Here is a 15,120-nt window from a genome sequence, read left to right as displayed (position 1 = left end):
AATTTTCCTCCTTGGCTTCTGTAGGTGCCCACTGGAAGCCCTCAAGTGTGAGGCTGATCCATGGTAAAGGCAGTGCAAGCAGCTCCAGTCCTTTCCACTGGACTTTGGCCATTCCAGCTCTTTTCCCACGTGGCCAGGGTGATGGATGGGCCGTGGAGCCACAGCCCCTGGTGCCCTGGGCTCCCACACACCTCCCGTGGCCACCCTGCAGCCCACAGCAGCTCCCACACATGGTGGGACCACCCCAAGCCAGACCCTGTCCCCAACACCAGTGACCCAGCCAAGCCAAGGTGCTGCCCTGGGCCTTGGCTGGGGACAAGGACAAAGCTCCAAGTGACCTTGGCTGAGGAGGAGCAAGGAGGTGGTGGCACCAGGACACCACAGATCTCCCCCTCCTGGTGTCCCTGCCCATGGCAGGGGTGGCACTGGGTGAGCTTTGAGGTCCTTCCCACCCAAACCAGTCTGGGGTTCCCTAAATGCCCCTCAGGGTTTGCTCTGCAGATAAATAACCTTTTGGTGTCACCTGTACCCCAGGATCCGGATGTCTGGGATCAAGGGTCTGCAAGGAGTGGTGAGGAAGACAGTGAATGATGAGCTGCAGGCCAACATCTGGGACCCCCAGCACATGGATAAAATTGTCCCCTCCCTGCTCTTCAACCTCCAGCACGTTGAAGAGCCAAGCCAAGGTGCTGCCCTGGGCCTTGGCTGGGGACAAGGACAAAGCTCCAGGTGACCTTGGCTGAGGAGGAGCAAGGAGGTGGTGGCACCAGGACACCACAGATCTCCCCCTCCTGGAGTCTTTTTGCTGCTTCTCTACCCACACAGCAAAGGCCCTGAGTTGGATCATCTCGTGAGGCCTCACCATCCTCCTCGCAGGGAAATTCTGTTTTAATTAAAACATTTTGAGAGTTCATTTATGCTTCAAATCCCCGGGTAGTGGAGCAGCCGAGTGACAGCCACGTTCCCAGGGGAGAGGAGGGCTTCCAGGAGGACATCAGAGTGGTCACAAGCCATGGGATGAGGCTCCAGAGTGTCCCTGATCAGTCCCAGCCCAAGAAACACCCCTAAAATTCTTTTTAATTGTGAATGAAAAGCTTCAGAGTAAAAGCTGCTGATGAGGGAAGAGCCTGAAGAAGCCATGGAAAGCCCTCCAGCCCAGGAGGCCTCATCCCTTTGGGATCTGAGACATGGAGGTCACTGGAATGGCACCTGGGGTGGCCAAGGAAACTTGAGGGAAAACTTGGGGCACAGTGGGTTCATTTCCACCACCACCACTAAACCCTGAGACACACATGCACCCCAAACCCACACCCCAAGGAGGTAGGGGTGGTTGGAACCCCAAAAGCTGTCCCCAGTGGAATAGCCTGGCATGATCTCTGCCCTCAAAGGATGGCTGGATGGATCTGGGATGGACCTGTGGAGGTTGGGGTGGGGGACCAGGCCACCTCCATGACATGTTTCCTGATTTATGGTGCAAGACAGGAGTGGAAAGGAGTGAAACTTTGGTGGCCCTCCCTGTCACCTCCCCATGGGGACCATGACACTCTCCAGCTTGATCCAGAGGGATCCAGGCACAGCCCTGCACCTCCCCAGCATCTAAAGGACACCAAACCACTTGGGGACTGGGATGCCCTGGGGACACATGTCCATGTGCCTGCCCTGGGCTCAGAAATAGAATCATAGAATGGGCTGGGTTGGAAGGGAGCTCAGAGCTCATCAAGTCCAACCCTTGATCCACTCCCCCCGTGGTTCCCAGCCCATGGCACTCAGTGCCACATCCAGGCTCTTTGGAAAGATCTCCAGACACGGAGAATCCACTACTTCCCTGGGCAGCCCATTCCAATGCCTGATCACCCTCTCCAGAAAGAAATTCTTTCTCATCTCCAACCTAAACCTCCCCTGGCACAACTTGAGACCCTGCCCTCTTGTCTTGCTGAGAGTTGCCTGGGAAAAGAGCCCAACCCCCCCCTTGCTCCAACCTCCTTTCAGGGAGTTGGAGAGAGTGATGAGGTCTCCCCTGAGCCTCCTCTTCTCCAGCCTCAACACCCCCAGCTCCCTCAGCCCTTCCTCACAGCAATTCTGCTGGATCCCTTCACAGCCTCCTTGCTCTTCTCTGGACCTGCTCCAGGACCCTGAGCTCAGTGTGGTGGCCACCTGAGACCCCAAAGTGGCCCAACCTGCCCAGGATCCCCCTCTGGGATGGATCAGGAGCTGGAGGATGGTTGTGGCAGGAAGGTGGTGAGATGCTGCTGTCCCCAGACACCTCCTTTGTCAGGCATGGCCATCCCTGGCCCGGCTGCTCCCTCCTTCCTGCTCTCCTGCAGCTGTTTCCATGGCCACGGAGCTGCTGCAGCATCCACAGTCAGTGGGGTGTCCAGCACCAGCACTCAGCACTCCATCCCTTCCCCAGCCACGGATCAGGGCAGAGCCAGCTGCCAAAGGGACATGTGCAAGGTTGGGAGAGTGGCAGGGGACAACAAATTCAGTCTCAGAAGTGTTGGTGAATGAGCAGCCCGGGCTCAGATGTTTTTATCCCAAGGATGGGAACATCTGAATCACGGTCACCACGTGGTGATACCAAATGCTGCAGGGCTGACCCAGAGGAGAGTCAGCAGGGGAGAGAGTCAGGGAATCAAAGAATTGTGGTTAGGAAAGACCTTTAAGAACACTGAGTCCAACACTTCCCCCACCCCTGCCCCATGTCCCTCATCCCCAAATCCCCAGGGGTTGCTCTGAAACCCCTCCAGGCATGATGGGGACTCCAGCCCTGCCCTGGGCAGCCTGGGCCAGGCCCTGACAACCCTTTCCAGGCAGAAATTCTTCCCCAGCTCCAACCTAAACCTCCCCTGGCAGAGAGAAGTTTCTCACTTCTTCTTATCACCTCTTTACATATTTAAACCATTTTCCTCACCAAAACTTGGGGGAAACCCAAGGGCAGCATCACCTCCCATGGTGTCTCCAGGCTCTGTGGTGCCCAGCACAGAACCAGAAGCCCTTAAGCCCCCCAGACCTGGTGAAGAATCCTCATGGTGCTGAATCCTTCCCCCTCATCCTCATCTCCAGGCATGGAATGGCTCCATTCTTTCCAATCCCAAGAAAATCATAGAATCCCAGAATCCCAGATTGGTTTGGGTGGGAAGGGACCCTAAAGGTCACCTAATTCCAACCCTGCCATGGTCAGGGACCCCTCCCCCAGCCCAGGGTGCTCCAAGCCCCATCCAACCTGGGCTGAGACACTGCCAGGGATGGGGCAGCCACAGCTTCCTTGGGCAACCTGGGCAACCAGGGGCTCAGCACCCTCACCCCAAGCAATTCCTCCCTCACATCTCATCCCCAGCTCCCCTCTCCCAGCTCCAAACCCTTCCCCCTTCTCCTAGCCCACTCCAGCCCAGCCAGGACATCACCTTATTCCAGGCCACCACTAACCCATGTCCCACACCTGAGAATCACAGAATGCTCATGGCTGGAAAGGACCTTGGAGATCACCAAGTCCAACCAAACCATTTCTCCCTCCCTCCCTCCCTCCCTCCCTGCCCAAGATCTCCTCTCCATCTCTCCTCTCCCAGCAGTGCTGTTCCCTGGCTAAGACTTCTGAGAGCAGATGATGAGGCAGAAGATCCCAACCAGCCAGCAACAGACCCAAATCCAGCCATGAGGAAGTTGTGGAGGACTCAGCCTCCAGTGTCCCCCATCCACAGCAGGGTTGTCCCAGGATCTCTAAGCTTGAGGCATCCCAAGCAGGGAAACCCTCTCCCATGTCCATCCTAATCCTGATGGGGAAGTCCCCAGAGAGACCAGAGATGCTGAAGCCACGTGAGGATCCCCTCACCAGGAGGTGGCTTTGGTCCCTTTAGGAAGAGGACCTCAACCCCTCACATGTGTGCCCTGCTGGTACCTTGTCTTTGAGGCATGAAGCAAAGTTTCTCCTTCTCAAGAGGATCTTCTGGGCTACAGGGAGCAATTAAAGACACAACTTACAGCCAGGGAGGGTCCCCAGGGGTGGGACCCTCTGCTTGGACTTGGCAGCTCTGGGTTAAGCTTTGGACTTGACCTTTAAAGTCTTTCCCAGCTCAAATGGTTTTAGGGTTCCACAATACTCAGAGCCTCTACGGGGCTGTGTCCCTGGGTGCCACCACCAGCTCTGCTGTCACCCATCTCACCAAGATTCTCCCCTCAAGAACCTCTTCTGTGAGGTGTCTGTTGCCAGGGAGGTCCCATTTCCCATTTCCCACTCCAAGAACTGATCCCACACCCATCCCAGCAGCTCTAACCCCAAAACCAAACCCATCTCAGAGCCTCCCAAAGCCCCTGGAAAGGTTGTGAGCAGCATCCTCCTTCATCCCAGCAGGGAGCAGGGGACAGGACAGGGCTTGGTGCTCTTGAAGGTCCTTTCCAAGCAGGATGGTTCCATGATTCTCCTCCTGGGGGTCCCTCTAAAGCCACAGGGTGGGTATTTTGGTGTGCTAAGAGCTCCTTAATAACCTAATGATGTCTTCATACAGGGACTGCAGCTACTCAGTGGTTTTCTCCCCAGGGCTCAAGGCTGTAACCCAGATAAGTTGTGGGGAGCTGCTCCTTCCCATCCCTTTCATCTCTCTTCCAGGTGTCTGGAAAACAAGGCTGTTGACACCTTGGGATGTGTTTTTCTGTAATCACAACCTGGTTGTGTCTGATTCTTCCTGTTTTCCTGCTATTTTTATTCCACGGGTCGTCTTTGTTCTCTTTCCTGTGATTTTTTATTTTTTTTTTTGCCCCAAATATAGTTATTTTTTCCTTAAAATTTGACTTCTTTTGTATGTTCTTTTTCTCTACTTCTTTCTGGGGTGTTCTTTGACTGCTGGCTGAATACAGACTCACAGAATGGTTTGGGTTGCAAGGGCCATCCAAAATCATCCAATGCCCCCCCTGCCATGGTCAGGGACCCCTCCCCCAGCCCAGGGTGCTCCAAGCCCCATCCAACCTGGGCTGAGACACTGCCAGGGATGGGGCAGCCACAACTTCCTTGGGCAACCTGGGCAACCAGGGGCTCAGCACCCTCACCCCAAACCATTTTCTCCCTCATCTCCAACCTCACTCTCCCCTCTTCCAGTTTTAACCCATTTCCCTTGACCTCTCCCCACCCCACCGTGTCCAAAGCCCTCCCCCAGCTTTCTTGTAGGCAACAAAGGCAGCACCAGGGAGGTGACCCAGCAGTGTGCCCAGGTGGCCACCAGCATCCTGGATTGGATCAGGAATGTTCTGGCCAGCAGGAGCAGGGAAGGGATCATCCCCTGTGCTGGGCACTGCTGAGGCTGCACCCCCAATCCTGGGGTCAGTTCTGGGCCCCTCAGGAGCAGAAGGAGATTGAGGGGCTGGAGAGTGTCCAGAGAAGGGAATGGAGCTGGGGAAGGGGCTGGAGAGGATGGAGAAGGGGATGGAGAGTAAGGAGGAGGGGATGGAGAATATCAAGAAGGGTGTGGAGAAGTTGTGAGGAGCATCTGAGGGAGCTGTGGGTGCTGATCCTGGAGCAGAGGACCCTGCAAGAGGGTCTGGAGCACAAGTCTGGGCAGGAGAAGCTTGAGGGAGCTGGGGGTTCAGCTTGGAGCAAAGGAGCAGAAGGAGATGGAGGGGATGGAGTGCATCCAGAGAAGGACAACAGAGAAGGGTCTGGAGAGTAAGGAGGAGGCGCTGGGGAAGATGGAGATGGGGCTGGAGAGTAAGGAGAAAGGTCTGGAGAACATGGAGAGGAGTCTGGAGAACAGGGAGAAGGTCTGGAGAGTAAGAAGGAGATTCTGGAGAACACGGAGGGAAGGGGCTGGAGAGTAAGGAGGGGGTTCTGGAGAAGATGGAGAAGGGTGTGGAGAAGTTGTGAGGAGCATCTGAGGGAGCTGTGGGTGCTGATCCTGGAGCAGAGGAGGCTGAGGGGAGACCTTGTGGCTCTCTGCAAGCCCCTGAGAGGAGGTTGGAGCCATGGGGGGTCGGGCTCTGCTCCCAAGGAAGAAGGGATGGGACAAGAGGAAGGGGCTGGAGAAGATGGAGAAGGGGATGGAGAATAAGGAGGAGGGGATGGAGAACATGGAGAAGGGTTTGGAGAACATGGGGAAAGGGATGGAGAAGAGCCTGGAGAATATGGAGAAGGTCTGGAGAGTAAGGAGAAAGCTCTGGAGAACATGGAGAAGGGTTTGGAGATCAAGGAGGGTCTGGAGAACACAGAGAAGGTCTGGAGAACATAAAGAAAGGATGGAGAACATGGGGAAGGGTCTGGAGCAGCAGTGGTGTGAGGAGAGGCTGAGGGCAATGGGAATGTTGAGTTTGGAGGAGGCTGAGAGCTGCTTGCCCTGTGCAGCTCCCTGCAAGGAGGTTGTAGGGAGGTGGGTGCTGAGCTCTTCTCTCCAGTGAACAATGCCAGGAGCAGAGGAGATGGCCTGAAGTTGCCCCAGGGGAGGGGGAGAGCAGAGCTGAGGAAGGATTTCTGTCCTGGAACAGCTGCCCAGGGAGGTGCTGGAGTCCCCAGCCCTGGAGGTCTGCAAACCCCGGGTGGATGAGGCACTTCAGGACGTGCCCTGGTGGCGATGGTGACACAGATATCGATAAATAACCTTTATTTCCCTTACCGGGAGGGGGGGATGTGGCCGCTCCCTCCCGGTGACCCCCGCACTCCCTCACTCCCCTCAGGGCTCCCCCGCTCCCCTCACAGCGTTTCCCGCCCCGCGTGTTCTCGCCAAATCTCGCGAGAACTTCGCCCTCAGAGCTGAGGAGGGGGGGGGGGGGCGGTTGGCTGAAGCCACCGGAGAGCGGAGCCGCCGGGCGGTGAAGCGGCCCCGGGCCCCACCGCGCTCCCTCTTTCCGCCCCCTTTTCCCCGGCCCCCGCTCCCCGCTGGCCCCGGAGCAGCCATGGAAGCGAATCCGCCGAAGCGGAAGGAACCGCGGAAATCGCTGCGCATTAAAGTCATCTCCATGGGCAACGCGGAGGTGGGCAAGGTGAGGCGCTGCCATTGGCGGGCGGGCCTTGGCGAGCCAATGGGGAGCCGAGTGCGGGCTGAAGGACAGCGGCCTCAGCCAATCAAAAGGCGGCTGCATAGTGCGGAGGGAGGATTGACAGCTCGAGGGGCGGGGTTTCCTCTGGTAGCGCCGCGTTTCATTGGCTGCAGGGCGAGGGGGGCGGGGCTACATGAAGGGCGGGGCCGATCGCCTCAGCAGGGAGTGAGCGCTGGGTGAGATGGCGGCTGCCGGAGCCTCCTGTCAGCCGCTCCTCCCTGCCTGGGATCCTCCGAACCGCCCAGCCCCGGGCTCTCTCTGCTCCTCTGCCCCGGCACGGGCAGGGGCTGCCCCGAGAATCCCTCTCGGGAGCTGCCTCCAGCGCCCTCCGTTCGGGAGCTGCCCGCGGGGCCTCCGAGCATTCCCCTCAGCGTTCCCCTCTCCTTGCCGCATGTCCCTGAGCGGTCCGGCTGCTGAGGAACAGCTTGAGGGGGAAAAAGAGTGGATCCAGGCATTGTGTGTTCCCCAAGGGTTGCTGGGGGAACCGCCCCCCCCCTGCTCCATACTTGGGTTGCAGTCAGGGTGTGTTTAGGAGCCTTCCTCCTGTGTGATGTGCTGAGTGACCCAGATCTTCACCAGGGCGTGAATTCTGTCTGCAGCTTTGGGCTTCACACAACCAGAAGGACAAGGAGGGGCTGGAGGATGTCCAGAGAAGGGAATGGAGCTGGGAAAGGGGCTGGAGAAGTTGTGAGGAGCATCTGAGGGAGCTGTGGGTGCTGATCCTGGAGCAGAGGAGGCTGAGGGGAGGGTCTGGAGAAGATGGAGAAGGATCTGGAGAAGGATCTGGAGAAGATGGAGAGGGTCTGGAGGAGGCCAAAAGTTCCTCTTGTCCCAGTCACTATTCCTCCTGTACCTCCTGTGGCAGAGCTGCAGCAGCCACAGCCCTGAGGCTGCAGCTGGGAGAGAACTTCAGGAAATGGTGAAACTGCCCAGGAGCAGCTGAGGGAGCTGTGGGGGAACTGAGCCTGGAGCAAAGGATGAGAAGGAGATGGAGGGGCCGGAGAGTGTCCAGAGAAGGGAATGGAGCTGGGGAAGGGGCTGGAGAAGATGGAGAAGGGTCTGGAGAAGTTGTGAGGAGCATCTGAGGGAGCTGTGGGTGCTGAGCCTGGAGCAGAGGACCCTGCAAGAGGGTCTGGAGCACAAGTCTGGGCAGGAGAAGCTTGAGGGAGCTGGGGGTTCAGCTTGGAGCAAAGGAGCAGAAGGAGATGGAGGGGATGGAGTGCATCCAGAGAAGGACAACAGAGAAGGGTCTGGAGAGTAAGGAGGAGGGGCTGGGGAAGATGGAGATGGGGCTGGAGAGTAAGGAGAAAGGTCTGGAGAACATGGAGAGGAGTCTGGAGAACAGGGAGAAGGTCTGGAGAGTAAGAAGGAGATTCTGGAGAACATAGAGGGAAGGGGCTGGAGAGTAAGGAGGAGGGTCTGGAGAAGATGGAGAAGGGTCTGGAGGAGTTGTGAGGAGCATCTGAGGGAGCTGTGGGTGCTGATCCTGGAGCAGAGGAGGCTGAGGGGAGACCTTGTGGCTCTCTGCAAGCCCCTGAGAGGAGGTTGGAGCCAGGGGGGTTCGGGCTCTGCTCCCAAGGAAGAAGGGATGGGACAAGAGGAACTTTTGGCACACCTCAAGTTGTGCCAGGGGAGGTTTAGGTTGGAGCTGGGGAAGAATTTCTGCCTGGAAAGGGTTGTCAGGGCCTGGCCCAGGCTGCCCAGGGCAGGGCTGGAGTCCCCATCATGCCTGGAGGGGTTTCAGAGAAAGCCCTGGGGATGTGGGGATGAGGGACATGGGGCAGGGGTGCTGGGGAAGGGTTGGACTCCATGACCTCAAAGGTCTTTTCCAACCAACAGGATTCTGTCATTCTCCCAAGCAGGTTTTGTCCAGAAGTGCTGCCCTGTTAAGTTTGCTGAATAAATTTAGTCCTCTTGAAGCTGCTGAGAGCACGAGGACTCTGGGCACAGATAAATATCTCACTTGGCAGCAGGAAAAATCCAAAAAGGATCTTGCAAGACAGAATGAGTGGGCAAAGAGGTGGCAGGTGACATTTCTCCTCATGGATATCTCTTGGGGGCTTGATGGAAACCCAGTCCTCTGCTCTCCTCAAGCAGCACCTCTGCCAGCCAGAGGCAGAACAAGGTCTGGAGGAGCCTGGTGTGCTCCTGACCCTGCTCTTTGGGCTGCCAAAATGTTCCTGATGGCTTTTGGGGAGCTGACTGCCCACAGGTCCCTCAACACAGAGCTCCTCAGGGCTGGAGGTTTTATCCAGAGGAATAAATCAGAATTCCTTGGCGTTCCAGGCTCCAGAAAGTCAATATTAACAGACACCCAGGGGGTGCATTCCTGCATTTTCCTTCCTCTGCTGCAAGAAAACAACTCCTGGTAAAGCTTGCTGATTCTGATTGCCTTTTAATTAGCTTGCTGAGGGTGGAGGCAGTGTCCCTGCGGGCAGGCAGGGGGCTGGGGGTGAATTTCCCGAGGAATGTGGATGTTGTGGTGTTTGGTGCCCCCCTGCTGAGGCTGCCGTGTCCTCTCCCCCAGAGCTGCATTATCAAACGTTACTGTGAGAAGAGGTTTGTGCCCAAGTACCTGGCGACCATCGGGATCGACTACGGAGTCACCAAGTAAGATCCTGGGGTGCTGAGGAGCAAGGGGAGGGGGGTGAGGTGCCAGGAGGGGTGTGCAGGCAGTTTTCTGGATATTAATCCCCAGCACTTTGCAGAATTCCAGACTGCTTTGGGTGGGAAGGGACCCTAAAGCTCATCCAGTGACACCTGGGCAGCCTGGGCCAGGCCCTGACAACCCTTTCCAGGCAGAAATTCTTCCCCAGCTCCAACCTAAACCTCCCCTGGCACAACTTGAGGTGTGCCAAAAGTTCCTCTTGTCCCATCCCTTCTTCCTTGGGAGCAGAGCCCGACCCCCCCTGGCTCCAACCTCCTCTCAGGGGCTTGCAGAGAGCCACAAGGTCTCCCCTCAGCCTCCTCTGCTCCAGGATCAGCACCCACAGCTCCCTCAGATGCTCCTCACAACTTCTCCACACCCTTCTTGATATTCTCCAGACCCTCCTCTTTACTCTCCAGACCTTCTCCTTGCTCTCCAGACCTTTCCCAGGTCCAGACCCATCTCCAGGTGGGCAAACATCCCTGCCAGGGAAAGCACCACATGCTCCAAAATCCAGCCTGGGATTAGGAGCTAACCCAGCAGTTCCAGGGCCACCCCTGCCCCATGTCCCTCATCCCCACATCCCCAGGGCTTGCTCTGAAACCCCTCCAGGCATGATGGGGACTCCAGCCCTGCCCTGGGCAGCCTGGGCCAGGCCCTGACAACCCTTTCCAGGCAGAAATTCTTCCCCAGCTCCAACCTAAACCTCCCCTGGCAGAGAGAAGTTTCTCACTTCTTCTTATCACCTCTTTACATATTTAAACCATTTTCCTCACCAAAAATTGGGCATCACCTCCCATGGTGTCTCCAGGCTCTGTGGTGCCCAGCACAGAACCAAAAGCCCTTAAGCCCCCCAGACCTGGTGAAGAATCCTCATGGTGCTGAATCCTTCCCCCTCATCCTCATCTCCAGGCATGGAATGGCTCCATTCTTTCCAATCCCAAGAAAATCATAGAATCCCAGAATCCCAGACTGGTTTGGGTGGGAAGGGACCCTAAAGGTCACCTAATTCCAACCCCTGCCATGGTCAGGGACCCCTCCCCCAGCCCAGGGTGCTCCAAGCCCCATCCAACCTGGGCTGAGACACTGCCAGGGATGGGGCAGCCACAGCTTCCTTGGGCAACCTGGGCAACCAGGGGCTCACCCCAAGCAATTCCTCCCTCACATCTCATCCCCATCTCCCCTCTCCCAGCTCCAAACCCTTCCCCCTTCTCCTAGCCCACTCCAGCCCAGCCAGGACATCACCTTATTCCAGGCCACCACTAACCCATGTCCCACACCTGAGAATCACAGAATGCTCATGGCTGGAAAGGACCTTGGAGATCACCAAGTCCAACCAAACCATTTCTCCCTCCCTCCCTCCCTGCCCAAGATCTCCTCTCCATCTCCCCTCTCCCAGCTGCAAACCCTTCCCCCTCGCAGGGTCCCATCCCTCCAGGCCCTTGTCCCAAGTCCCTCCCCAGCTTCTTCCTGATTTTTCTGTCCCTGCTCACCCAGCCAGGTGCTGAGCTGGAGCTGTCTCATGCATTTCTCACTTCTCTTCCAGAGTGCAGATCAGAGACAGAGAGATGAAGGTGAACATCTTTGACATGGCAGGACACCCCTTCTTCTACGAGGTGAGGCAGATGGACACCACCCTGTAGATTTGGCACCTCTCAACTTTCCTCTTATTTGCCTGAAACTTGGTAGAGGAGTTTTGAAAATAGAACTTTGGGGACTTTCTGCAGCAAAACAGCCCTTCCTTTCCTGCCATGGACACCTCCTGCAGGTCAGGACTGGAACTCCCACTGCTGCTCTGTCAGCAGTGATCCCTCTGCTCAGGGCTGCCAAACCCAGGAGCCTGACAGAGGAGGAGCTGCCCCAGCCCTGTGCTCTGAGGTCAAAACAAGGTGTGGATCCCCTGCAGGCACACCCAGAACACCTCTGCAGGACAGGTCTGCTCCCTGAGCACAGGGAAGGTGTGGAGCTGTTGGAGGGGATCCAGAGGAGGCCACAGCAATGATCCAAAGGCTGAGAGAGTTGGGGGTGTTGAGGCTGGAGAAGAGAAGGCTGCACCGGGGAGACCTTAGAGCACCTTCCAGTGCCTGAAGGGGCTCCAGGAAAGCTGGGGAGGGACTTGGGACAAGGGCCTGGAGGGATGGGAGCCTGTGAGGGGGAAGGGTTTGCAGCTGGGAGAGGGGAGATGGAGAGGAGATCTTGGGCAGGGAGGGAGGGAGGGAGAAATTCTTTGGGGTTGGACTTGGTGATCTCCAAGGTCCTTTCCAGCCATGAGCATTCTGTGATTCTCAGGTGTGGGACATGGGTTAGTGGTGGCCTGGAATAAGGTGATGTCCTGGCTGGGCTGGAGTGGGCTAGGAGAAGGGGGAAGGGTTTGGAGCTGGGAGAGGGGAGCTGGGGATGAGATGTGAGGGAGGAATTGCTTGGGGTGAGGGTGCTGAGCCCCTGGTTGCCCAGGTTGCCCAAGGAAGCTGTGGCTGCCCCATCCCTGGCAGTGTCTCAGCCCAGGTTGGATGGGGCTGGGAGCACCCTGGGCTGGGGGAGGGGTCCCTGACCATGGCAGGGGGGTTGGAATTAGGTGACCTTTAGGGTCCCTTCCCACCCAACCCAGGCTGGGATTCCATGATTCTGTACACATGGACCTGTGTGTATGCACAGAGAGGAACAGGCAGTGCTGACACAGCCCCAGTGGCCTCATCTTGGTCTCTCTGGCTGATAGAATTAAAACCAGCTGATTAAAACTGAAACCTAAATAACCAGAAGTAACTTTGCTGTAAATAACCCATTTCTCTCACTTTCTCATAAATTGTGAGTGTAACATCTGTAACATCAGGCTGGCACAAGCCACCACTCATCCCAGCCTGGTTTCAAAATGCCTCCTTGTGCTCATCAATCTGCTCCATCCTCAGGTTCAATTTCCTCAGATTTGAAGATCCCAGGATTTTTCCTCCAGGGCAAAACTGCTGTAAAACACTTGCAGTTGGACTTGATGATCATTCTGGATCCTTCCCAACTGAAGTTCTCCATTCCCTTTGTACATTATTTGCCACACAGATCACAAACACTCCTGTTCTCACCCCAGAGCTTTCACACCCACATTTTTACCTCCAGTTCCCCTCAGGTTCAGTCCAAGGTTTCCTCTGGCTGAGTCTGAGGCATCAAATCTTATTTATTAAAAAAAAATAACCAGAAAAACAACTTGTGTCCCTCCTCAGAGGGACCTGGAGCAAGGAATCTTTGGGCAATTACCCCCCTACACCTCTGCACCTCTTCCTTACTCCTTTTTGAGTTCTTCTCCCACCTTTTTATGCTCCAACCATGATTTCTGGGCTGGGGTCTTTTTAAATATGATTTAAACCTCAGTGATTTCAGCAAAACAATCAGTTTTTCCCATACCAGGAGAAACATTTAGGGTTTGAACACCTTGATTTGAACACTTCATCCATTCTGGAGAGCTGTCAGGAAGGGAATGATGGAGTTTGTTGCTGATCCCATTTGTTTCCAATGTATAAACAAGGTAATGAAGTGGGGCCAGGAGGGTAAGAGAGGAACATTAAATATTTATCCAGTCTAATCTTGTTGTTTTAACAACCTAATCCATACTGATACTTAATTATAAATAGTCTGTCAATGTTTGGCACAGCATTGTTCTGCCACTAATAAAAAAAATAGGGAATGTTAGGGAAGAGCAGTTTGTAAGATGACAGATGGCAACGTGACCAAGAGAAGGTGAGAAAGGGCAAAAGAGTGACACAAAAGTGAGGAAGCACAGAATGGTTTGGGTTGGAAAAAACCCTTTAGATTGAATCCAGCCATTCCCCCAGCACTGCCAAGGCTTGGGTTAGGGCACTTAGAAATGTAGAACTGTTTGGGTTGGGAAAGAACTTGAAGATCATAGAACCATCCCCTCAGCTCTGCTGGGGCCACCCCTGTCCCTCAGCTCCATGGCTTTGAAACCCTTTCAGGCATAGAATCACAGAATGGGCTGGGTTGGAAGGGACCTCAGAGCTCATCAAGTCCAACCCTTGATCCACTCCCCCCGTGGTTCCCAGCCCATGGCACTCAGTGCCACATCCAGGCTCTTTGGAAAGATCTCCAGACACGGAGAATCCACTACTTCCCTGGGCAGCCCATTCCAATGCCTGATCACCCTCTCCAGAAAGAAATTCTTTCTCATCTCCAACCTAAACCTCCCCTGGCACAACTTGAGACCCTGCCCTCTTGTCTTGCTGAGAGTTGCCTGGGAAAAGAGCCCAACCCCCCCCTGGCTCCAACCTCCTTTCAGGGAGTTGGAGAGAGTGATGAGGTCTCCCCTGAGCCTCCTCCAGTTGTTCTCCAGCCTCAACACCCCCAGCTCCCTCAGCCCTTCCTCACAGCAATTCTGCTGGATCCCTTCACAGCCTCCTTGCTCTTCTCTGGACCTGCTCCAGCACCTCAATCTCCTTCCTGAGCTGAGGGGCCCAGAAATGGACACAGGACTCAAGCTGTGGCCTCCCCAGAGCTGAGCACAGGGGCAGAATCCCTTCCCTGGACCTGCTGGCCACGCTGTTCCTGACACAGCCCAGGATGCCATTGGCCTTCTTAGCCACCTGGGCACACTGCTGGCTCCTCTTCAGCTTCCTGGCAATCCAGACTCCCAGGTCCCTTTCTGTCTGGAAACAGAAACTGTGTCTTCTCCACAGTGAGAGGGATCATTTGGTTCCCTTTTTTTCTCCCATCTTCCCTTTGTGTGGAGGTGACATTTCTGTCAGAGAACCACGAGGTGCCAGGGAATCACCTGGGTGCCTCTGTCCCCACAGGTGAGGAACGAGTTCTACAAGGACACTCAGGGAGTCATCCTGGTCTATGATGTTGGACAGAAGGAGTCTTTTGATGCCCTGGATGCCTGGTTGGCTGAGATGAAGCAGGAGCTGGGCCCCCATGGGAACATGGAGAACATTGTCTTTGTTGTCTGTGCCAACAAGGTGGGTGCTGGGGGGGGACCCAAGCTGTGCCACCATCCTCACCTCCAACACTTGGGATGTTCCCAAGCTGTTGAGCTCCAGGGAAAGGTTGTTAGGTTGTAGGGAAGGCTTTTGAAGGGAAAGATCTGGGTGTGAGGAGCCACATTTGAAGGGGTTTTAGAGAATGTGGTGGCCACACTTCACTCAGGAAGATACCAACTATAGGTGGCATTGGCTCTGGATTTGCTAATCTCAGAGGCCTTTTCACAGACATTTTTTGTGCTTTCTTTCCACACGGCCTCCATCCCTTGAGGATGGGCATGGAGCTGTTGGAGCCAGTGCAGAGGAGGCCCTGGAGCTGCTGGGAGGGCTGGAGCAGCTCTGCTCTGGAGCCAGGCTGAGAGAGTTGGGGGTGTTGAGGCTGGAGAAGAGAAGGCTGCACTGGGGAGACCTTAGAGCACCTTCCAGTGCCTGAAGGGGCTCCAGGAAAGCTGGGGAGGGACTTGGGACAAGGGC

The 15,120-nt window shown here is 55.8% G+C and overlaps 1 protein-coding gene across 4 annotated transcripts in view; it reads left to right on the top strand.

Annotated features, from left to right (window-relative positions):
• The first annotated feature begins 6,732 nt into the window (after window positions 1–6,732).
• The window catches only part of DNAJC27 (DnaJ heat shock protein family (Hsp40) member C27), a 15,481-nt gene continuing 7,093 nt past the window's right edge, over window positions 6,733–15,120 (top strand). For 3 of the 4 annotated variants that reach the window (XM_030448642.1, XM_030448640.1, XM_030448644.1), the window contains exons 1-4: window positions 6,752–6,960; window positions 9,545–9,627; window positions 11,211–11,280; window positions 14,461–14,625. In XM_030448642.1, coding sequence (XP_030304502.1) covers window positions 6,874–6,960; window positions 9,545–9,627; window positions 11,211–11,280; window positions 14,461–14,625 — 405 coding nt within the window. In that variant the 5' untranslated portion in view covers window positions 6,752–6,873. Of the gene's footprint in view, window positions 6,961–9,544; window positions 9,628–11,210; window positions 11,281–14,460; window positions 14,626–15,120 lie in introns of all 4 variants that reach the window. The other variant, XM_030448643.1, reaches the window with a different exon arrangement.

Source organism: Calypte anna, chromosome 3 (assembly GCF_003957555.1).
Source record: "Calypte anna isolate BGI_N300 chromosome 3, bCalAnn1_v1.p, whole genome shotgun sequence".
NCBI classification, from domain to species: Eukaryota; Metazoa; Chordata; class Aves; order Apodiformes; family Trochilidae; genus Calypte; species Calypte anna.
The sequence above is the reverse complement of the archived record's forward strand: the minus strand, read 5'-3'. Positions and strand labels throughout refer to the sequence as shown.